Source organism: Musca autumnalis, unplaced genomic scaffold (genome assembly GCF_047663935.1).
Source record: "Musca autumnalis isolate F117 unplaced genomic scaffold, ASM4766393v1 scaffold_1, whole genome shotgun sequence".
NCBI lineage: Eukaryota > Metazoa > Arthropoda > Insecta > Diptera > Muscidae > Musca > Musca autumnalis.
In genome coordinates this window covers 272,070,320-272,090,538 of record NW_027411644.1, presented here as the reverse complement: position 1 = coordinate 272,090,538, position 20,219 = coordinate 272,070,320, and the positions used below count along the sequence as shown (strand labels likewise).

The following is a 20,219-nucleotide window of genomic DNA, read 5'->3' as shown; positions in this document are numbered from 1 at the left end:
AAAAAATCCTACTGTGAAACAAGTAAAAAAGTATCAGTCGGCTTTGTCGACAGAGATATACCCTCAGCCTATGTGAATTGAAACTTTCATCTACGGACAGATCAAATGTATTTAGAATCTTTTCAGAATTTTTGTCCCTGTTTAGACATTTGAACTTGCCGACAAAAATGTGGATTAGGATTAAAGTTCAAAGATTTTGCGGAGGAGGTACTTAACGGTATGGATTGATCCATCTTTTCGATAGATATCGCGCCCACTAGTCATTTCAGTGTGTCATCGTATATCTTCTGGACCAGGAAGCATGCACTTGTCCACGGATAACATAATATTACTGTAAACAGAACCACAACGAACAGCATCGGTATACATTTCCAAAGGATCTTCGAACGGACCCTAAACTGCACTTAGACACAAATGTTGAACTTTTGTGGTGGATTTGCCCTAAAGAGAGGACCAATATGGGACATTTTAGAAGTTAAACTAAATTTAGACAAAATATAAGGAGATCCAAAGTTTGGACCAAATTGGTAGTCCCGTTCAATATATATCGTGCATACCATTTTAGTGATTTTTTTTATATTTTGGGGGAAGTACTGGAAGTTGTGGACCGGTATTGCTCATCTTCGAACTGAAAGTAAGTTTGGACAAAATATGACGAAGGCCAAATTTTGGACCGAATCGCTTGATCAGTTCGAGAGTTATCGTGCTCTCCAGCCACAAAATATGGTGCCATAGGGGTTTTTACACCTTTTGGAATGTTTTCTCAAAAAGTATGTACTTGCCCCTGAAAATTTACAAAATTTATAAAATAATTATTTTTTTTTAATTTGAATGTGATTATTTATTAACGCAGAAAAATCATTGAAAAGAGGACGGCACGCATCCAGAAAACCACAAAAACCGCTACATTTACTAATACTCTTTGGTACTCACTGATGAAATTGCAATTCCACCAAACTTGTTGTTTTTTAATGTTTGTTTCCCTTCTTTCTGTATTGCACAGCATAAGCGGTATCAACGCCAACACATTTCCATTGGGGTTCATTGAAAATATATATCAAATTCCACTGAAATCGTGGTTATGATTTTGTCGCATTGTAATCCTTTACGAACTGTTGACCTTTTGCAACAAATTGTATTCAATGGAAAAAATATATTAATGTGTGGTGGTTTGTTTGGACAAAGTACATGAAATCGGCGAACATATTCTGAACAAATGGACTAGTGATCTTTACGATACACGTAAATCCGTTAAGTATACGAGCAGTGGATTTTGCCTTTAAATTTTTTAACATAATCACCACTAGCCCAAGTATGATGTGTCCATAAAATAAGAGTTTAAATTGAATATGTATGAATATTATTTCTATACATCTTGATTCGATTAATAATGTGTCCCATCGAATCAATGACCTCATTGTAGTCTGTAAAACGAGATTTTGAATTCAAGGTCAATCCTTGTGGTTCCTATCACAACCTTTTAATTGTTATCGGGGTAGTTACTATTAATTGGGTGACGTAGGGCGATGTAGGGTGACGTGAAAGATACGAAGCAAGGGTCCCGACCGGCTTTAACATGGCAAAGCGCAGGACTTATCTTTATCCCTCTTTCATCCCAAGTGGACACTGACTTCCCCTGGGGAGCCGCGCATTCACGCATAAGAACGATAAATACTTTGGTTTGGGCGTGGGGTTAGTAGTAACCCAGCCCCCAGAAAAAAATCCTACTATGAAACAAGTAAAAAAGTATCAGTCAGCTTTGCCGACAAAAACATACCCTCGGCCTATGTGAATTGAAACTTTCATCTACGGACAGATCAAATGTATTTAGGGTCTTTTCAGAATTTTTGTCCCTTTTTGGACATTTGAACTTACCGAACAAAATGTGGATTAGGATTAAAGTTCAAAAATGTTGCGGAGGAGGTACTTAAAGGAATGGATCGATCCAACTTTTCGATAGATATCGCGCCCACTAGTCATTTTAGTGGGTCATAGTATATCTTTTGGACCAGGAAGCATGCACTTGTCCAAGGATAACATAATATCACTGTAAACAGGACCACAACGAAGAGCATCGGCATATATTTCCAAAAGATTAGACCTTTAACTGCACTTACGAGGGCAGTTCGGAAACTTCTTAGCCTAGCACAAAAAGCGCGGTATAAACAGAAAAAAGTTAAGTGTTTTGGAAACTTCCATCTCTGTTATGAATACATGTTAAATTTTGTTTCGATCTGGCAACTCCTTCATATAGAAACAGGTGTTCAAAAAAGACGCATCCGCAATTTTTTTACAATGGAAAAATTAGAAATGCGTGCTGTCAGTAAATATTTACATAAAAAAGGTTTATCGGGACAAGAAATTCATAATGATATGGTGAATGTGTTAGGTGAAAGTGCTCCTTCATATGCAACAGTAAAAAATGGGTTGCTGAATTTAAACGTGGTCGTACAAGCATTGAAGATGAACCACGTAGTGGACGTCCAAAAACAGCAACAACAACAGAAATTGTAGCCAAAGTGCATGATATGGTATAAAATGATCGACGAATAAAAGTGCGTGAAATTGCTAATATCATGGGCATCTCAAATGATCGAGTCCATTTAATTTTGCATGAAGAACTACAGATGAAAAAGCTTTCTGCAAGATGGGTGCCGCATTTGTTAACAGTCGATCAAAAACGCATAAGAATGAACATTTCTCAAGCTTGTTTGGATCGTTATAAGCGAAATAAAATGGATTTTAAGCGTCGTTTCATAACTGTTGATGAGACATGGATCCACCACTATACTCCAGAGACAAAATAACAATCCAAACAATGGACTGAAACTGGAGGAAGTGCCCCAAAGAAGGCAAAAACAATTCAACCGGCTGGTAAGGTAATGGCAACGGTTTTTTGGGACTTCAAAGGTATTTTATTGATTGACTATCTGCAAAAGGGTAAAACAATAAATTCAGAGTACTATTGCAACCTTTTGGATCAATTAAATGTACAAATTCGAGAAAAACGTCCTGGCTTACAACACAAAAAAATAATTTTTCATCAAGACAACGCGCCAGCGCACAAGAGTGTTTTAACATCAATCAACGAATTAAAGTACGAGTTGCTTGACCACTCACCTTATTCTCCTGATTTAGCTCCCAGTGACTTTTACTTGTTCCCAAATCTAAAAAAATCCCTGCTGGCAAGCGTTTTACCTCAAATGAAGATGCAATTACAGTTGTAAACCACTATTTTGAAGACCTTGAGGAAAACTATTTTAGTCAAGGGATAGAATTGCTAGAAAAGCGTTGGACTAAGTGTATTGAAGTTTCAGGAGATTATATTGAAAAATAAAAATATTTTTGAAAAACTAACTATTCTCTTTCATTGATAGGCTAAGAAGTTTCCGAACCGCCCTCGTAGACACAAATGTTGAACTTTTATGGTGGAGGTACCCTAAGGAGAGGACCAAAATGGGATATTTTAGAAGTTAAACTAAATTTGGACAAAATATTGGGAGATCCAAAGTTTGGACTACATTGGCAGCCCCGTTCAAGATATATCGTGCATACAATTTTAGTGAAATGTTTTATATATTGGGGGAAGTACCGGAAGTTGTGGACCGGTATTGCTCATCTTCGAACTGAAAGTAAGTTTGGACAAAATATGACGAAGGTCAATTTGTGCTCTCCAGTCATAGGGTTTTTTTACACCTTTGGGCACCTTTTCTCAAAAGGTATGTACTTGCCCCTGAAAAAACTTTTACCGTTGCAATTTGGCCAGCGAATGCAAGTTGCCTCAACAAAAATCAAAGTGATTCGAGAGCAGGTCTTAAAGTGAACTCATCCGAAATTTGGTGTGATAGGTAACCGAAGAAGAGGACAAATATAGTCCATATTCGAACCTGATCTATATCTATTAGATATACACAGAAAAAAATTACTGTATTTCAGGAATAACTTAACTTAGCTGGTCCATTACAGAACATTTGTTCCATAGGCCGAACTAAGAAAAGATCTCCATTCCTCTCTATTTGTTGCTTCGCACTCTGGAATACCGGGCCTTTTCATCTCATCATCCACTTGTTTGCGTCATCTATTCCTTGGCCTGCCAATTCTGCGTGCACCGCCAAGCGGTCCGTATTTATACGCCTTTTTAGCGGGTTCATCATCGCTCATTCTTATGATATGGCCTAGCCAACGCAATCGCTGCATCTCGATACGTTTAACAATATTGATGTCGTTGTACAGCGGATACAGCTCGTGGTTCATGCGACGTCGATATTCGCCGTCAACGCAAATTGGTCCGTAGATCTTTCGAAGAATTTTTCTCTCAAACACACCAAGCACTGCCATGTCTGCTTGCGCAAGTACCCAGGTTTCGGAGCCATACATCAGCACGGGTAGTATCAGTGTTTTGTAGAGCGTTATTTTTGTTTGACGAGATGTGGCTTTGTTTTTAAACTGCTTACTTAAACCAAAGTAGCATCTGTTGGCCAATACAATTTTTCTTTTTATTTCACAACTGATGTCGTTTGTTGTGTTTACGGAGGTGCCGAGGTAGACGAAGTCTTTTACTACCTCAATATTATAGGAACCAACTTCCACAGTCGGTCCTGGCTCAATGGACGCATTGCGCGTCGACACCATCAACTTCGTCTTCTCACCGTTTACCGCCAGACCCACTTTAGCAGATTCTCCTTCGACCTTCATAAAGGTATCAGTTACTTCTTTTACTGATCGGCCCATGATGTCTATATCATCAGCATAAGCAAGTAACATGTGACTATTGGTGTAGATTGTGCCACTTCTTTTGACGTTTGCCTCTCGTATAACCTTTTCCAGCAGGATGTTGAAGAGATCACACGAAAGGCTGTCTCCTTGTCTGAAACCTCTTTTGGTACCAAACTCTTCGGAGAGGTTCTTTCCTATTTTAACTGAGGACCTCATGTCAGTTAAAGTCATTTTACAAAGCCGGATGAGCTTTGCGGGGATACCAAATTCAGACATGGCTTGGAATACCTTTGAACGCAGCGGGCTGTCGAAGGCTGCTTTATAATCGACAAAAAGGTGGTAGGTGTCGATCTGCATCTCTTGGGTCTTCTCCAGGATTTGCCGCAGGGTAAATATCTGGTCAATGGTGGACTTGCCAGGTCTAAAGCCGCATTGGTATGGTCCAATAATCTCGTTGACCATAGGTTTAGTCGTTCGCACAATATCCCTGACACGATCTTGTAGGCAATAGGGAGTAGACTTATGCCCCTGTAGTTAGAGCATACAGTCTTATCTCCCTTCTTGTGGACGGGGCACAGGATACTCAGGTTCCAATCGTCGGGTACTCGTTCTTCCTGCCAGATGGTGCTAACTAGCTGATGAATGCACCTTATCAGCGTATCGCCTCCGGTTTTGAACAGCTCGGCTGGTAAGCCATCGGCCCCTGCTGCCTTATTATTCTTCAGCCGATTTATTGCTGTCCTTACCTCATCTTGGCTGGGCGGTATACATTCAATACCATCTTCTGGGATTGGGACTGTGGTATCTTCGTCGTCTTCGCTGCTATTGGATACCAACAGATTTGAAAAATGTTCTTTCCATATCCTGAGTACACTATCTGTATCAGTTACAAAATTACCTTGCTGGTCTCTACAGGAGGATGTGCCTGTACCAAAGCCATCAGTTTGATGGTTGACTCTTTGGTAGAATTTTCGGACATCATTCTGGCTCCTGTACATCTCGATTTTTTCACACTCTCGCTTTTCCATCTCTCTCTGTTTCCTGCGGAAAAGACGTTTCTCCTCTCTCCTTTTCTCCCTGTATCTCTCTCGTGCGCTACGTGTTGCTACGGATTGTAAAGTAGCCCTATATCTTCTCTTCGGTGGCAGCGCGACACTCCTGATCATACCATGGATTCCTTGGTTGAGGTCTCTGATATCCAAGTATGGATTTTGCGGCTGTTTGCATGGAGTGGGCAATGTTTTGCCATTGCGCTGATATGTTATTGGGATGAGGAGTGCTTTGATTAAGCAATTGGGCTAGTTGAGTGGAATATGCTGTGGCTATCTTTTGTGATTGCAGCTTACCGATGTCTAACTTTCGTGTTGTGTCTGTTCGTACTTTGTTTGCTACGTTTAAGCGGGTGCGTACCTTTGCTGCAACAAGGTAGTGGTCCGAATCAATGTTTGCTCCTCGGAACGATCGTACATCCAACACGCTCGATGCTTGTCTTAAATCTACAACGTGACCAATTTGATTTCTTGTTTTCTGATCTGGAGACAGCCAGGTGCCCTTATGAATATCGAGATGATTAAATCTGGTACTGCTAACTACCATGTTTTTTTGCAGCTGCAAAGTCTATCAGCCTCATACCATTGTCAGATGTTTCACTGTGGAGACTGAATTTCCCGTCTATTGGGCCAAAGATATTCTCCTTTCCAATTTTGGCAATAAAATCGCCTAGAATGATTTTAATGTCATGGGCAGGGCAACGGTCATATGTTTCTTCTAAGCGCTCGTAAAATATATCTTTGGTCTGTTCGTCCTTTTCTTCAGTGGGAGCATGAGCGCAAATAAAGCTGATGTTGAAGAATTAAGCTTTTATTCGAATTGCAGCAAGTCTTTCATTGACTGGGGTGAAGCTGGATACCAGATGTTTTAGTCTCCGACTAACTACAAATCCGCAACCAAATTCATGCTTTACGTCATGGCCGCTATAATACAGTGCGTCACTTTTAGGTGTTGTTGTGACGCCTTTCCCAATCCATCGTATTTCCTGTATGGCAGCAATATCGGCCTGGTACTTTTCAAGTACGTCTGCCAATGCGAAGACTGCACCTTCTCTATAAAGAGTGCGAACATTCCAGGTGCAGATTCGCAGATCATGGTCCTTAAAACGTTTGCGGGGTTCGTCAACTTTAGAGGGGTTTGTTTTTCTTTTCTTTCGTTTTTTCATAGTAGGCTGTTTTTTCTAGGGGAGGGTTACTAACCCGACGCCCAAACCCAAGTTTTTAACGTTCTTATGGGTGAACGCGCGCACATGTTAGGTCACTACCTTTAACGGTTGTTAAAGGCAGTTCTCCAGGTGACACAACGGGGGTCAGTGTCCACTTGAGATGAAAGAGGGACCAAGATAAATCCTGGGCTTTGCCATGTTAAAACCGGTCAGGACCGTTCTTTGGTATCTTCCATCCCCTACGTCACCCACTTTTATATATTATATGTTAAAATATTTGAAACAGTGCTTAAATTCGTCGTCATCCGCTTGTGCCTTAAAGCGGGCCTGTAAATCCTAACAATTTGTTAAAAATTATAACAGTATTTGTTCGTTATAATTGTGGTCGTTTTCAGAAGTTGAATGTGTGTACAAATATTAAGAAAAATTCTTTGGAAACACAAAACTTTGTTCGCTATAAACGTAGTTTCTTATAACCGATGTTGGCTATATCCGAATTTTACTGTGTAATTCTTTGTTTTATCTTACTTTTGCATATAAAGCATTAAAAATGTAGATAAAGCCCATAAGTCCACGGCCATTAATTTTTGCCTCAAAAATAGGCAAAATTACCTATAGTGCAGTGTTCACATTATATGTTAATTGTTCAAATTTTTGTTTGCTTGCAAATAGTTTTGTTTTCCCAATAACATCTGTTTTCTTGTTTGCTCTTGAAAAATATTTGCTGGTCAGATTGTGGCAAATTAATATTTATCACTTTTAAGCAAATATTTGCCCAATGTGACCTTACCTTAAATTTCGAACTTTGGATCTACTAATATTTTGGTTAAGTTTCAAAAATGTTCCATATTGGTGTTAGCCTTAGTGCACCTCCCCCTCAAAAGTTCAACATTTTTATTGAAGTGCAGATTAGGATATGTTCCAAGATCCTTTGGAAAATTATACCGATGCTATTCCTTGTGGTCCTAAGTGATATTATGTTTTTCGTGGGCAAGTTCATGTTTCCGGGCATAGTGTTCCAAAACCTCTAAGTTATACAGGTACCATCTAAAATGACAGGAGGGCGCGCTATCTACCGAAAATAAATGACACACAATACACGTCCAAAATGGAAAATGCGGCCCATTCCGTGAAGTACCCGCTTGGAAACACCTTTAATCGAAAGGGCCACAAAATGCCCCCTAAATACGGTAATCGATCTGTCCATAGACGAAACTTGCAGTTCACACAAGCTGAGGGTATAGATCTGTCGACACAGCCGACTGATACTTTTTTACTTGTTAATCAAAGATGCAGTTAAATCATATGTACAAGTGATTTTAAGTGCATCAAATTATGAATTTTCACTCATGATTTTTGCAAGAGCGTGACTACTGCAAGATGCACTCTATTAGCACTACATTTTAACTAATCCTTTGGCACTGCATTTTAACTATCCCTTTGGAATCGCATTTTAACTTTCCCTTTAGAGTAGAATAGGATGCAGTCCAAGTTGCATCCAAAGCATGTGTTTTGATGCAGTGCTTTGGATGGAATTTAAAGGCACTCTTCGGAATGTGTTTTTATGCAGTTCAAAGATGCAATAAAAATGCAAGCCATTGCAAACTATTTCAAAATAAATCAAAATAATTTATTGTTTGTGTAAAACAAGAATAATAAGAACTTCATTACATTAACACAGATTATGAAATTTCTTTATTAAATTCAATCGCAACTGCGTTTGTTTCGTCCGCTTTCCATTTAATCCAAGCTGAAATGTTTTTGCTTCATCTGCTAAAGGGGTTCTTATATTTTCTTCCCATCACCAGTTGAGATTTCGACAAGTACTCCAACAGCACTTTATTAGGAAATTTTCTTCTCGTGAGTTACCGTAAAAATGTTCCCAACTTTTGTATTTTTTACTTAATATAAAGTTTTAGAAATTGAAGCATACATTTTCTGTCTTTGAAAAAAAAAAAAACTGTAGTTGTAGGTATCTACAAATTGGCTTGCTTGCTAGGGATCACTAAGCAACTGCTTGTAAAATGTATCGAACGGAGTGCCTTTTTCACGACTCCCTTGAACTGCATCCGGATGCAATTTAAATGTGAGTAATGGATGTCAATCGTTGGATCGCATCCAAATGCTTGGAGTGCCTTTTTCACGACTCCGATTGAACTGCATCCAGGTGGTGTTAAAATGTGAGGAAAAGCTGTGATTCATTGGATCGGATACGAATGCGGTTAAAATGTAAGGAATGGAGTGCCACGTTCACGACTCCGTTTGAACTGCATCAAAACATGCCGTGAAAGAACTAGTCTGCATTGCACTACTTCCAATTTATTTTGTTGGGATATAATTGTCTCAAAACTTTAAATTATGCGGTGACCAACTGAAATGACTGAAGGGCGCCACATCTATCGAAATGAATGACGCCCAAATGAATAATTCACATAGGCTGAGGTTATATCTCTGTCGGAAAAGCCGACTGATACTTTTTTACTTGTTAGGATTTTCATCTACTAAGTGAATACTATAACCCCCAGGTTGGCTGTTGCACAATGTAATTTACGCTGAAAACTTCAAAAACTTATTTTTCACCTACAAAAATGCTATTCCTTTTTATACCCTCAGCCTTTAGGCTATGAAGGGTATATACACTTTCATACGGGCAAAATGTGCCTCATCGAAATAATGGTTTTAGACCCCAAGTATGTTTGGACGAAATGTGTTTCAGACAATTTGGAGTCGATTGAGCAATGTCCGTCCGTCTGTCTGTCTGGCTGGAGCGCACGATAACTCTCGAAGGAATGAACCGATTCGGTTCAAATTTTTGCTTTCGTAATATTTTGTCCAAACTTAGTTTAAGTTCGAAGATGAGCTATATCGGTCCACTCCTTCCGGTACCTCCCCCACAAAAGTTCGAAAATATTCGGAAAATTTGTACGCACGATAACTCTTGAAGGGTGTAACCGATTTGGTCCATACTTTGCCCATCGTGGAGCGTGTACCAGACTTAGATCAGGTTTAAATATGGACTCAATCGGTCCACTCCGTCGGGTACCTCCCACACAAAATTTTGGAAATGTTCAGTTTAGGAGCATCTCTCGAATCGCTTTGATTTTTGCTTTAGCAACTTGTATTCACTGCCCTCCATACGACGGTATAAGTTTCATCAGGGGCAAGTCCATACTTCCTGAGAAAATAGCCTGAAAGTTGCAAAAAACCCCTATGACACCGTGTGAGGAGGTTGGAGGGCGAAATAACTCTCGAACAGGTCTGCCGATTCGGTCCAAAGTTTGGCCTTAGTAATATTTTGTCCAAACATAGTTTAAGTTCAAAGATAAGCCATATCGGTCCACTCCTTCAGGTACCTCCCCCACAAAAGTTCAAAAATGTTCGGAAAAATTGTGCGTACGATAACCCTTGAAGAGAGTGGCCGAATTGGTCCATACTTTACACAGATATAGATCAGGTTCAAATATGGACTATATTTGTCCACTCCATCCGGTACCTCCCACTCAAAATTTCGGATACATGTTCACTTTAAGACCTGCTTTCGAATCACTTTGATTTTTGTTGAAGCAACTTGCATTGCTGCCTCAATTGCGATGGTAAAAGTTGTTTCAGGAGCAAGTTCATACTTCTTGAGCAAACATCCCTGAAGGTCTAAAAAACCCCTATGGTACCATATGTAGTGGATGGAGATCCATTCTTTTTAGTATCTCCTCCGCAAAACTTTTGATATTAAATCCTAATCAACATTTTTGTCAGTTCAAACGCACAAAATTTTTAAAACTCCCTAAATACATGCGTTTTTTGGAAAAAAAATTTGTTTCAATATACACAGGCTGAGGATATATCTCTATCGGCAAAGCCGACTGATACTTTTTTACTTGTTAATATTAGAGACCAGTTATTTTTATACCCTCAGCATTTATGCTAACGAGGGTATATACACTTTCATACGGGCAAAATGTGCCTCATCGAAATAATGGTTTTAGACCCCAAGTATGTTTGGACGAAATGTGTTTCAGACAATTTGGAGTTGTTTAGCCATGTCCGTCCGTCTGTCTGTCTGTCTGTCCGTCTGTCTGGTGCGCACGATAACTCTCGAACGGAGCAACCGATTCGGTTCAAAATTTGGCTTTCGTAATATTTTGCACGAACTTAGTTTAAGTTCGAAGATGGGTTATATCGGTCCTCTCCTTCCGGTACCTTCCCCACAAAAGTTCGAAAATGTTCGGAAAATTTGTGCGCACGATAACTCTTGAAGGGAGTAACCGATTTGGCCCACACTTTGTACATCGTGAAAGTTTTACCAGACTTAGATGAAGTTTAAATATGGACTCAATCGGTCCACTCCTTCGGGTACCTCCCACACAAAATTTCGGAAAAGTTCAGTTTAGGACCTGCTCTTGAATCGCTTTGATTTTTGTTGTAGCAACTTGTATTCGCTGTCCCCCATACGACGGTACAAGTTTCATAAGGGGCAAGTCCATACTCCCTGAGAAAATAGCCTGAATGGTGCAAAAAACCCCTATGACACCGTGTGTAGTGGTTGGAGCGCAAGATAAATCTCGAACGGATCTGCCAATTCGGTCCAAAATTTGGCCTTCGTAATATTTTGTCCAAACATAGTTTAAGTTCGAAGATAAACCATGTCGGTCCACTCCTTCAGGTACCTCCCTCACAAAAATTCAAAAATCTTCGGAAAAAATATGCTCACGACAACTCTTGAAGGGAGTGACTGATGTAATCCATACTCTGCACATCCTAATATATCTATCAGATATAGATCAGTTTCGAATATGGACTATATTTGTGCACTCCTTTGGGTACCTCCCACACAAAATTTCGGATAAGTTCACTTTAAGACCTACTCTCGAATTACTATGATTTTTGTTGAAGCGATTTGCATTCGCTACCTCCATTACGACGTTAAATGTTTTTTCAGGAGCAGGTCCATATTTCTTGGGAAAACATCACGAAAGGTGTAAAAAGTCATATGTCACCATATGTGGCTCTCGAACTGTTCTACCGATTTGGTGCAACATTTGGTCTTCGTCACATTTTATCCAAACTTAGTTTCATGGGGCAATACCGGTCCCCAACTTCCGGTACTTCTCCCCAATATTTAAAAAATGCCACTAAAATGTTAGGACGATATCACTTGAATGGTGCAACCAATTTGGTCCAAACTTTGGATCTCCTAATATTTGTCAAAATACAGTTTAACTTCTAAAATGGCCCATATCAGTCCTCCTTAGGGGTACCTCACCCACAAAAGTTCAACATTTGTGCTAACTCCTAATCCACATTTTTGTCGGCAAGTTCAAATGTTAAAAAAGGGCCACAACATTCTGAAGAGACGCTAAATACATTCTATCTTTTCGTAGATGAAAGTTTCAATTCACATTGGCTGAGGGTATACCTCTGTCGGCAAAGCCGACTGACACTTTTTTACTTGTTTCTCTAACGAATGACCGGATTAACGAGTATACGGACTATATGATGTTGGTTGAACCAATAGCACATCGAAATATTCATCGCCCGTCCGTTGAAATCAAGATACAACTCGCAATTTTAAAGATAGAGATTTATAATTTGGTACATATGCTTAAATTACTCCTAGGATGATTGGTACTGAAAACGGACTATATCCGTCTACGTTTTCAAATCGACCCCATAGAACGGTACGTCCCTATTTTACGTATTTTAAAGTTTGTGGCTTCAATATCCCACGAAAATGGCTGAAATATTTTATTAAGTCTTCCTTGGGGAATAAAACATTCCTTCTGAAATTTGTCTGCATATGTCCACGCGTTCATATAGCTCCCACTGAGCAGCACCTCCCCATTTTCGGCATTTCGAAGGTTGTGGCCTCAATATTAGACTAAATTGGCTGAAATTTTTTTATTTAGTCTTCATTGGGGGTACAGAACTTTCCATATGAAATTTGTCGGTATAGGTCCACGTTTCATATAACCCTCATAGAACGGTACCTCATGATTTTCGCTATTTTAAAGGTTGTGGCCTAAATATTCCACCAAATTGGCTGAAATTTTATTTCAGTCCTCGTCGGGGGTATAAAACTTTCCACCTAAAATTTTTCAGTATAGAGCCACGTCTTCATACAGCCACCGTAGAACGGCACATCCCGATTTTCGATATTCTGAAAGTCGTGGCCTCAATATCCCACCGAAATTGCTGAAATTTGTTATTCAGCTTTTATTATATAACCCGTGTTTCCCAATTTAATGTATTTCGAGGGCTTGTTGTCAAATTTTCGAACCGAGGTTGCTGTAATTTAACAACATAAAGCCAAAGGATACAAAAGCTAAATTCGGAAATTGTAAATGTTGGTGTGTCGAGTTGGGATCGGGAGGTTATTTTATGTTATGTGCTGGTATTTATAACCTCACAACATTCAATCGGATTATACCGCCCACGGACATGACCAATACGGGTATAACCAAAAAACTACCACGCCAGTACCATGTGCGGAATATTGTCCAGATACCAAAAACGCATGTTTTAGTTCGATTCGGTGAAAAAAGTTTTCGCACCGACTGCAATTACTAAAACCCTTTTGATATTTTTTTTCTACTAAAAAATTTATTTTTGCTTTGTTTGAATAAATATTTATAAAAAACATGTAAAAAGTCGTTAAGTTCGGCCGGGCCGAACTTTTTATACCCTCCACCATAAAATAGTCTTAATTAAAATGGAATAATTAGGGTCCTTTCACAATTTTAGGTGGAACAACTTTTCGACAATGGATAGACTCCTAATGCCTCCCACTATTGCTTAAATTACAATGTGAACACACATGTTGGGGCAGAGATAATTCCTTTTGGAGATGAAAGCCCTTGGTGTGTGTATATTAAAAACACCGAAAGACAGATGCGCCGAGAGTCGAACTTCCGCGTTATAGCGTGATGAAGTTTTTGCAAGAGACCCTGTAAGCCATCATGAATTAGCATTATATCTTTGTTTGTTGTTTTTGTAGAGCACTTAAGCAACAAAGCACTTAAGGACAAAGATATAACGCTAATTCCTGATGGCCCACAGGGTCTCTAACAAAAATTTCATCACGCCATAACGCGGAAGTTCGACTCACGGCGGATCTGTCACCAAGGCCTTTCTTGCCCAAGAGGAATTTTCCGTGCCCCAGACTTTCACCTCCATTTTGTTGCACAGTGATATTTAATATAATCTAAAAAAATGTGTTCAGCTAGGTGAAAGGTAGCACCTACGGGGCTATATCAAAGAGTCTACCTATCTTTAAATTTTTTGGCGGAAAAGCTTTATAGCTGCAGGGAACTTCAAGAGTCAAATTGAGGGTAGTTTCATCAAAACAATGTAGACCCTCAAAAATGGACCCATGTTGACGAATTTTAGTGAAGAAATTTCGTGACCACTGAAAATTCCCGATAATCGGGACGTACAGTTATATGGGAGGATATACCAAAACATGGACCTATATCGAATAGACAAACTGGTAGCTAAAATTCTCAAAATACCGATCATTACAGCTAGTTCGGTTAAAAATTGCAGCTAAAATTCTCAAAATACCAAAAATCGGGAGATACCGTTATATGCGGGCTATACCAAAACATGGACCTATGTTGACGATGTTTCGTTGAAGATGTTTTATGACCACTGAGAACTTCAACTGTCAAATTACAGCTATTTCGGTTAAAAACTGTAGCTAAAATTCTCAAAATACCGAAAATCGGGAGGTACCGTTATATGCCGGCTATACCAAAACATGGACCTATGTTGACGATGTTTGGTGGATATGTTTCATGACCACTGAGAACCTCAAATGGCAATTTACAGCTAGTTCGGTTAAAAATTGTAACTAAACCGCTCAAAATACCGAAAATTGGGAGGTACCGATATATGAGGGCTATACCAAAACATGAGAACCTCAAATGTCAAATAGTTCGGTTACAAATTGTGGCTAAAATTCTCAAAATACCGAAAATTGGGAGGTACCCTTATATGAGGGCTATACCAAAACATGGACCTATGTTGACGATGTTTGGGGGAAATATTTCATGACCACTGAAAACCTCAAATGTCAAATTGCAGATAGTTCGGTTAAAAATTTTAGCTAAAATGCTCAAAATACCGAAAATTGGGAGGTACCGATATATGGGGGCTATACCAAAACATGGACCTATGTTGACGATGTTTCGTGGAGATGTTTCATGACCACTGAGAACCTCAAATGTCAATTTGCAGATAGTTCGGTTAAAAATTGTGGCAAAAATTATCAAAATACCGAAAATCAGGAGGTACCGTTATATGGGGACTATACCAAAACATGAACCTATGCCCATATCCTTTGGTGTATAAGTTTGTTGATCAATAGGAACCCTAAGTGCCAAATGATAGCTAATTCGGTTTGCAAATGTGGCGAAGAACGTCAAAATACCTCAAATCCGGAGGTACCGTTATATGGGGGCTATACCAAAGAGTGGACCGATATAGCCCATCTACGAACTTGACCTGGAAAAAAGACCCTCGGGTGCAAAATTTCAGCACTCTATCTCAATTATTGCGGACGCTAGAGTGATTACAACAGACGGACAGACGGACATGGCTAGATCGTCTTAGAATTTTATCCTGATCAAGAATATATATACTTTATATGGTCGCAAATGATTAGTTCGATGTGTTACAAACGGAATGACAAACTTAATATACCCTCCATACTATGGTGGAGGGTATAACAAATGTGATTCTCACAGGCAAAGTCATTAAAAAAAGTTTGTAACTTTTGCGAATTCGTTGCAAATGACCACATATTCTCTTGCCCGGTAGGTGCAATAAATATAAACACAAAATTCGCGAGTTTATAAAGAAAAGCAAAAAATTTCAATAATGTCAAAGGAGCATTAAATGCTAAGAAATACCGCGATTTGATAACTAAATTAGATTAAAATTATTAATAAGTTAATACGAAAAGCGTAAATGTCATTATATCAAATAAAATTAAATAATGCATTACTGAACTTCAATGCAATTGGTGCGGAAACTTGTTCGCGATAGAGAAGAAATGACACCGTATTTCACAGTAGTTTTTCATGATTCACACGGCAGTGGTATTTTTGATATTTGCAAAAATTGCAAAAAAAAAGTTATAACCCTAATGACCAATCGTCATTAAATACTAAGTTAACAGCAGGATATGCCATGTATGGTCGCAGTAATTTGCCTGATGAATAAGAAATGCTATGTATTTACGCTTCTCTCTCATTTAGAATCTTACAAACTTCAATTGCAAAATAAATCCTTTACGTTGTCATTATGAAAATCTCTATTTAACTTTTCTTGTGTTGGAAAGAAGGCATAAATATTTAAGAAGATTATTGACACAAATTATGACTGAAGAAAAGTTTCAAATATTTCAACTAAAGCCCTTGTGGTATTTGAAATAAAGTTTCATTACAAATTTACCTGCTGGCTGACTGACTTGTTTGGAATTTGTTTAAATACCAAAAAGGGAAACAACGTTTCAAGAGTGTCACTCACAATTCAAATGAATAATTTATTAAGTTGGATTACATTCCGGGTTGGTTTTTTTATATTTTTACCATGTCAAAGAATTACGGAAAGAAGAGGAATAAACAATTTACCTTTTTTAGGAATCCCTTTTTACAAAACCCTCACACAAACACACACATTTAAAAAATACCAGATATGAAAAAAGTTTAACATGATTATCTCCAGTTTTGCAAGGACTTTACAATAATTTTCTGTTCTGGTACACAATTTTTTATTTTACATTCCCTACCGTGTGTTTTCTGTCATTGTTATAATTCATTGTTGTTTATCTGGTAAAAGTTTTTTTCTATCACTCTTGTTTTTTATTTTCTTCTTGCAGTGACATTTCCTTTATACTACCATGGTGGCGCCAAGTCCTGTGGAGTATCCTTTACGGTGTCATGGTCATTGTGGCGACCGGTGGCAACTTAATCGTGGTCTGGATTGTCATAACAACAAAACGAATGAGAACTGTAACCAATTACTTTATAGGTAAGTTATGGCATGGCCGGGGAGTGTCCGAGGTATTTCATCAACTTGTTATCTGCCATTCCAAGCAATTTAAAAACGACACATTCCTTGTAAAAATCCTTCTTTGCAAAACAAGTTTCGATTAGGAAGAAATTTGCCACTTGGTTAAGAAGTGTTTAGATATTTCTGTGATGAAACTTAGATTGTAAACTGCAACAAAAAAATAAGAATTTCTTTTAACATTAACCATCACTAAACGATAAATTTTATCTTCAATGTTTGTTTGTGGAAATTTTATTTTGGTGTTCATTTTATGGCAAATTTAGATTTTGATTCAGATTCACTCAGATATAAAAAATGACAACAAACAGAACCAACAAAATATTTCCTTCGAACATCCTCGAAGGGACCAGAGGAGACTTTTCTCGTGAGTACATCCCGATTCTATATACAGCTCAATAATATAAAACTTTCTGTGGTTCTTATTTTTATCGAACCCGAAATTTATCTTAACAATGGGTTATTTTAGGGATTTTCGTGGGAAGTATCCATAATATAAAATTATAACGTTGTAATCCACAAAAAACTGGACTTAACTACATATTTGTGCGAAAGGTTTATGAAATAAATATTGGCATACCCTAAAAAAGTTGGCATGTTCACACGCACTACCCGCTATTGAAATGTTTAACAAGATACGAAAAGTTGCTTTAAACTGGGGAATATTGGACTGACATAGACCATCCTGATCTAAAACTGAATGTTTTGGAACTCAAGAGAATAATTTTTTTTTCCAAAGTTTTGGCCAAATTGAGCTTTTGGTCCATTATTTTCAGAAGTATCAACATACCAAATCTTCGTTATCAAGGCCTCAATATCTACGCTAAAAATGTCCAGCAAACATTTACTTACTTACTTAGCTGACCCATTACAGAACATTTGTTCCATAGAACGAACTAAGAAAAGATCTACAATTCTCTCTGTTTAGTGCTTCGCATTTGGGAATACCGCGATTTGTCATCTCTTCATCCACTTCCCAGCAAAAATACTCATTACAAATTGGCCTACTTTCTCATTATTTTAACATGGGCATGTCATAGGGAGTAAGTATGTATATACTTTTTGGCCACTAACAAGTAGATAAATAAGTAGTTACTCCCTGGTTACTTCAAGTCGTAACTACTTATTTAAGTACTTATTTATTTACTTTTAAGTGCCAAAAAATAAGTACTTACTTTGTAATGAGTATTTTTGCTGGGTTGTTTGCGCCATCTATTCTTTGGCCTTCCAATTCGTGCACCGCCATGTGGTTCGAATTTATACGCCTTTTTAGCGGGTTCATAATCGCTCATTCTTATATATGGCCTTGCAAACGCAATCACTGCATCTCGATACTTTTAACTATATTGATGTTGTTGTATAGCAGATACAGCTCGTGGTTCATACGACGTCGATATTCACCGTCAACTCAGATCGGTCCGTAGATCTTTCAAAGAATTTTTCTCTCAAACACGCCAAGCACTGCCTTATGTGCTTGCGCAAGTACCCAGGCTTCGGAACCATACATCAGCACAGTGTTTTGTAAAGCGTTATTTTTTATTGACGAGTTGTGGCTTTATTTTTAAAGTGCTTACTTAAGCCAAAGTAGCATCTGTTGGCCAATACAATTCTTCTTTTTATTTCACAACTGATGCCGTTTTTTGTGTTTACGGCGGTGCCGAGGTATACGAAGTCTTTTACTAGCTCAAAATTATAGGAACCAACTTCAACAGTTGGTCCGATCTCAATGGACGCATTGCGCGTCGACACCATCAACTTGGTCTTCTCGTCGTTTACCGCCAGACCCACTTTAGCAGATTCTCCTTCGACCTTCCTAAAGGTATCAGTTACTTCCTTTACTGATCGTCCCATGATGTCTATGTCATCAGCATAAGCAAGTAACATGTGGCTATTGGTGTAGATTGTGCCACTTCTTTTGACGTTTGCCTCTCGTATAACCGTTTCTAGCAGGATGTTGAAAAGATCGCACGAAAGGCTGTATCCTTGCCAGAAACATCTTTTTTGGTACAAAACTCTTCGGTGAGGTTCTTTCCTATTTTAACTGAATATCTTGTGTAAGCTAGAGTCATTTTACAAAGCCGAATGCGCTTTGCGGGGATACCAAATTCAGACATTCCTTGGAATACCTTTAAACGTAGCGGGCTGTCGAAGGCTGCTTTATAATCGAGAAAAAAGTGGGAGGTGTCGATCTGCATCTCTTGGGTCTTCTCCAGAATTTGCCGCAGGGTAAATATCTGGTCAATGGTGGACTTGCCAGGTCCAAAGCCGCATTGGTATGGTCCAATTATTTCGTTGACCATGGGCTTTAGTCGTTCGCACAATATCCCTGACACTATCTTGTAGGCGATAGGGAGAAGACTTATGCCCCTATAGTTGGACCATAAAGTCTTATCTCCTATCTTATGGACTGGAGACAGGATGTTCAGGTTCCAATCATCGGTTACGCGTGCTTCCTGCCTGATGGAGCTAACTAGCTGATGCATACACCTTATCAGCGTGTCGCCTCCGGTTTTAAAGAGCTCGGCAGGTAGGCCATTGGCTCCTGCTGCCTTATTATTCTTCAGCTGGCTTATTGCTGTCTTTACCTCGTCTTGGCTGGGTGGTATACATTCAATACCATCTTCTGGGATTGGATCTGTGGTATCTTCGTGGACTTCGCTACTATTGGATACCAACAGTTTGGAAAAATGCTCTTTCCATATCCTTAGCACACTATCTGTATCACTTACCAGATTACCTTGCCGGTATCTACAGGAGGATGTGCCAGATCCAAAGCCATCAGTTTGATGTTACACTCTTTGGTAGAATTTTCGGATTTCATTCTGTCCCCTGTACATTTCGATTTGTTCACACTTCCGCTTTTCCATCTCTCTCTTTTTCCTGCGGAAAAGACGTTTCTCCTCTCTCCTTTTCTCCCGATACCTCTCTCATGCGCTACGCGTTGCTACTGATTGTAAAGTAGCCCTATATGCCGCATGTTTCTCTTTGGTAGCAGCACGACACTCCTGGTCATACCATGGATTCCTTGTTGGAGGTCTCTGGTATCCAAGTGCTGATTCTGCGCCTGTTTGCATGGAGTGGGCAATGTTTTGCCATTGTCCTGATATGTTATCAGGACGAGGAGTGCTTTCATTAAGCAGTTGGGCCAGTTGAGTGAAATATGCTGTGGCTATCTGTTGTGATTGCAGCTTACTGATGTCCAACTTCGTGTTGTGTCAGT

At 38.9% G+C, this 20,219-nt stretch overlaps 1 protein-coding gene across 2 annotated transcripts in view; it reads left to right on the top strand.

Moving 5' to 3' along the window:
* TkR99D (Tachykinin-like receptor at 99D) overlaps nt 1–20,219 on the top strand; it is a 183,571-nt gene that overhangs the window by 50,964 nt on the left and 112,388 nt on the right. For both annotated transcript variants that reach the window (XM_073961186.1, XM_073961185.1), the window contains exon 2: nt 16,809–16,960. In XM_073961186.1, the coding sequence (XP_073817287.1) occupies nt 16,809–16,960 (152 nt within the window). The remainder of the gene's footprint in view (nt 1–16,808; nt 16,961–20,219) is intronic.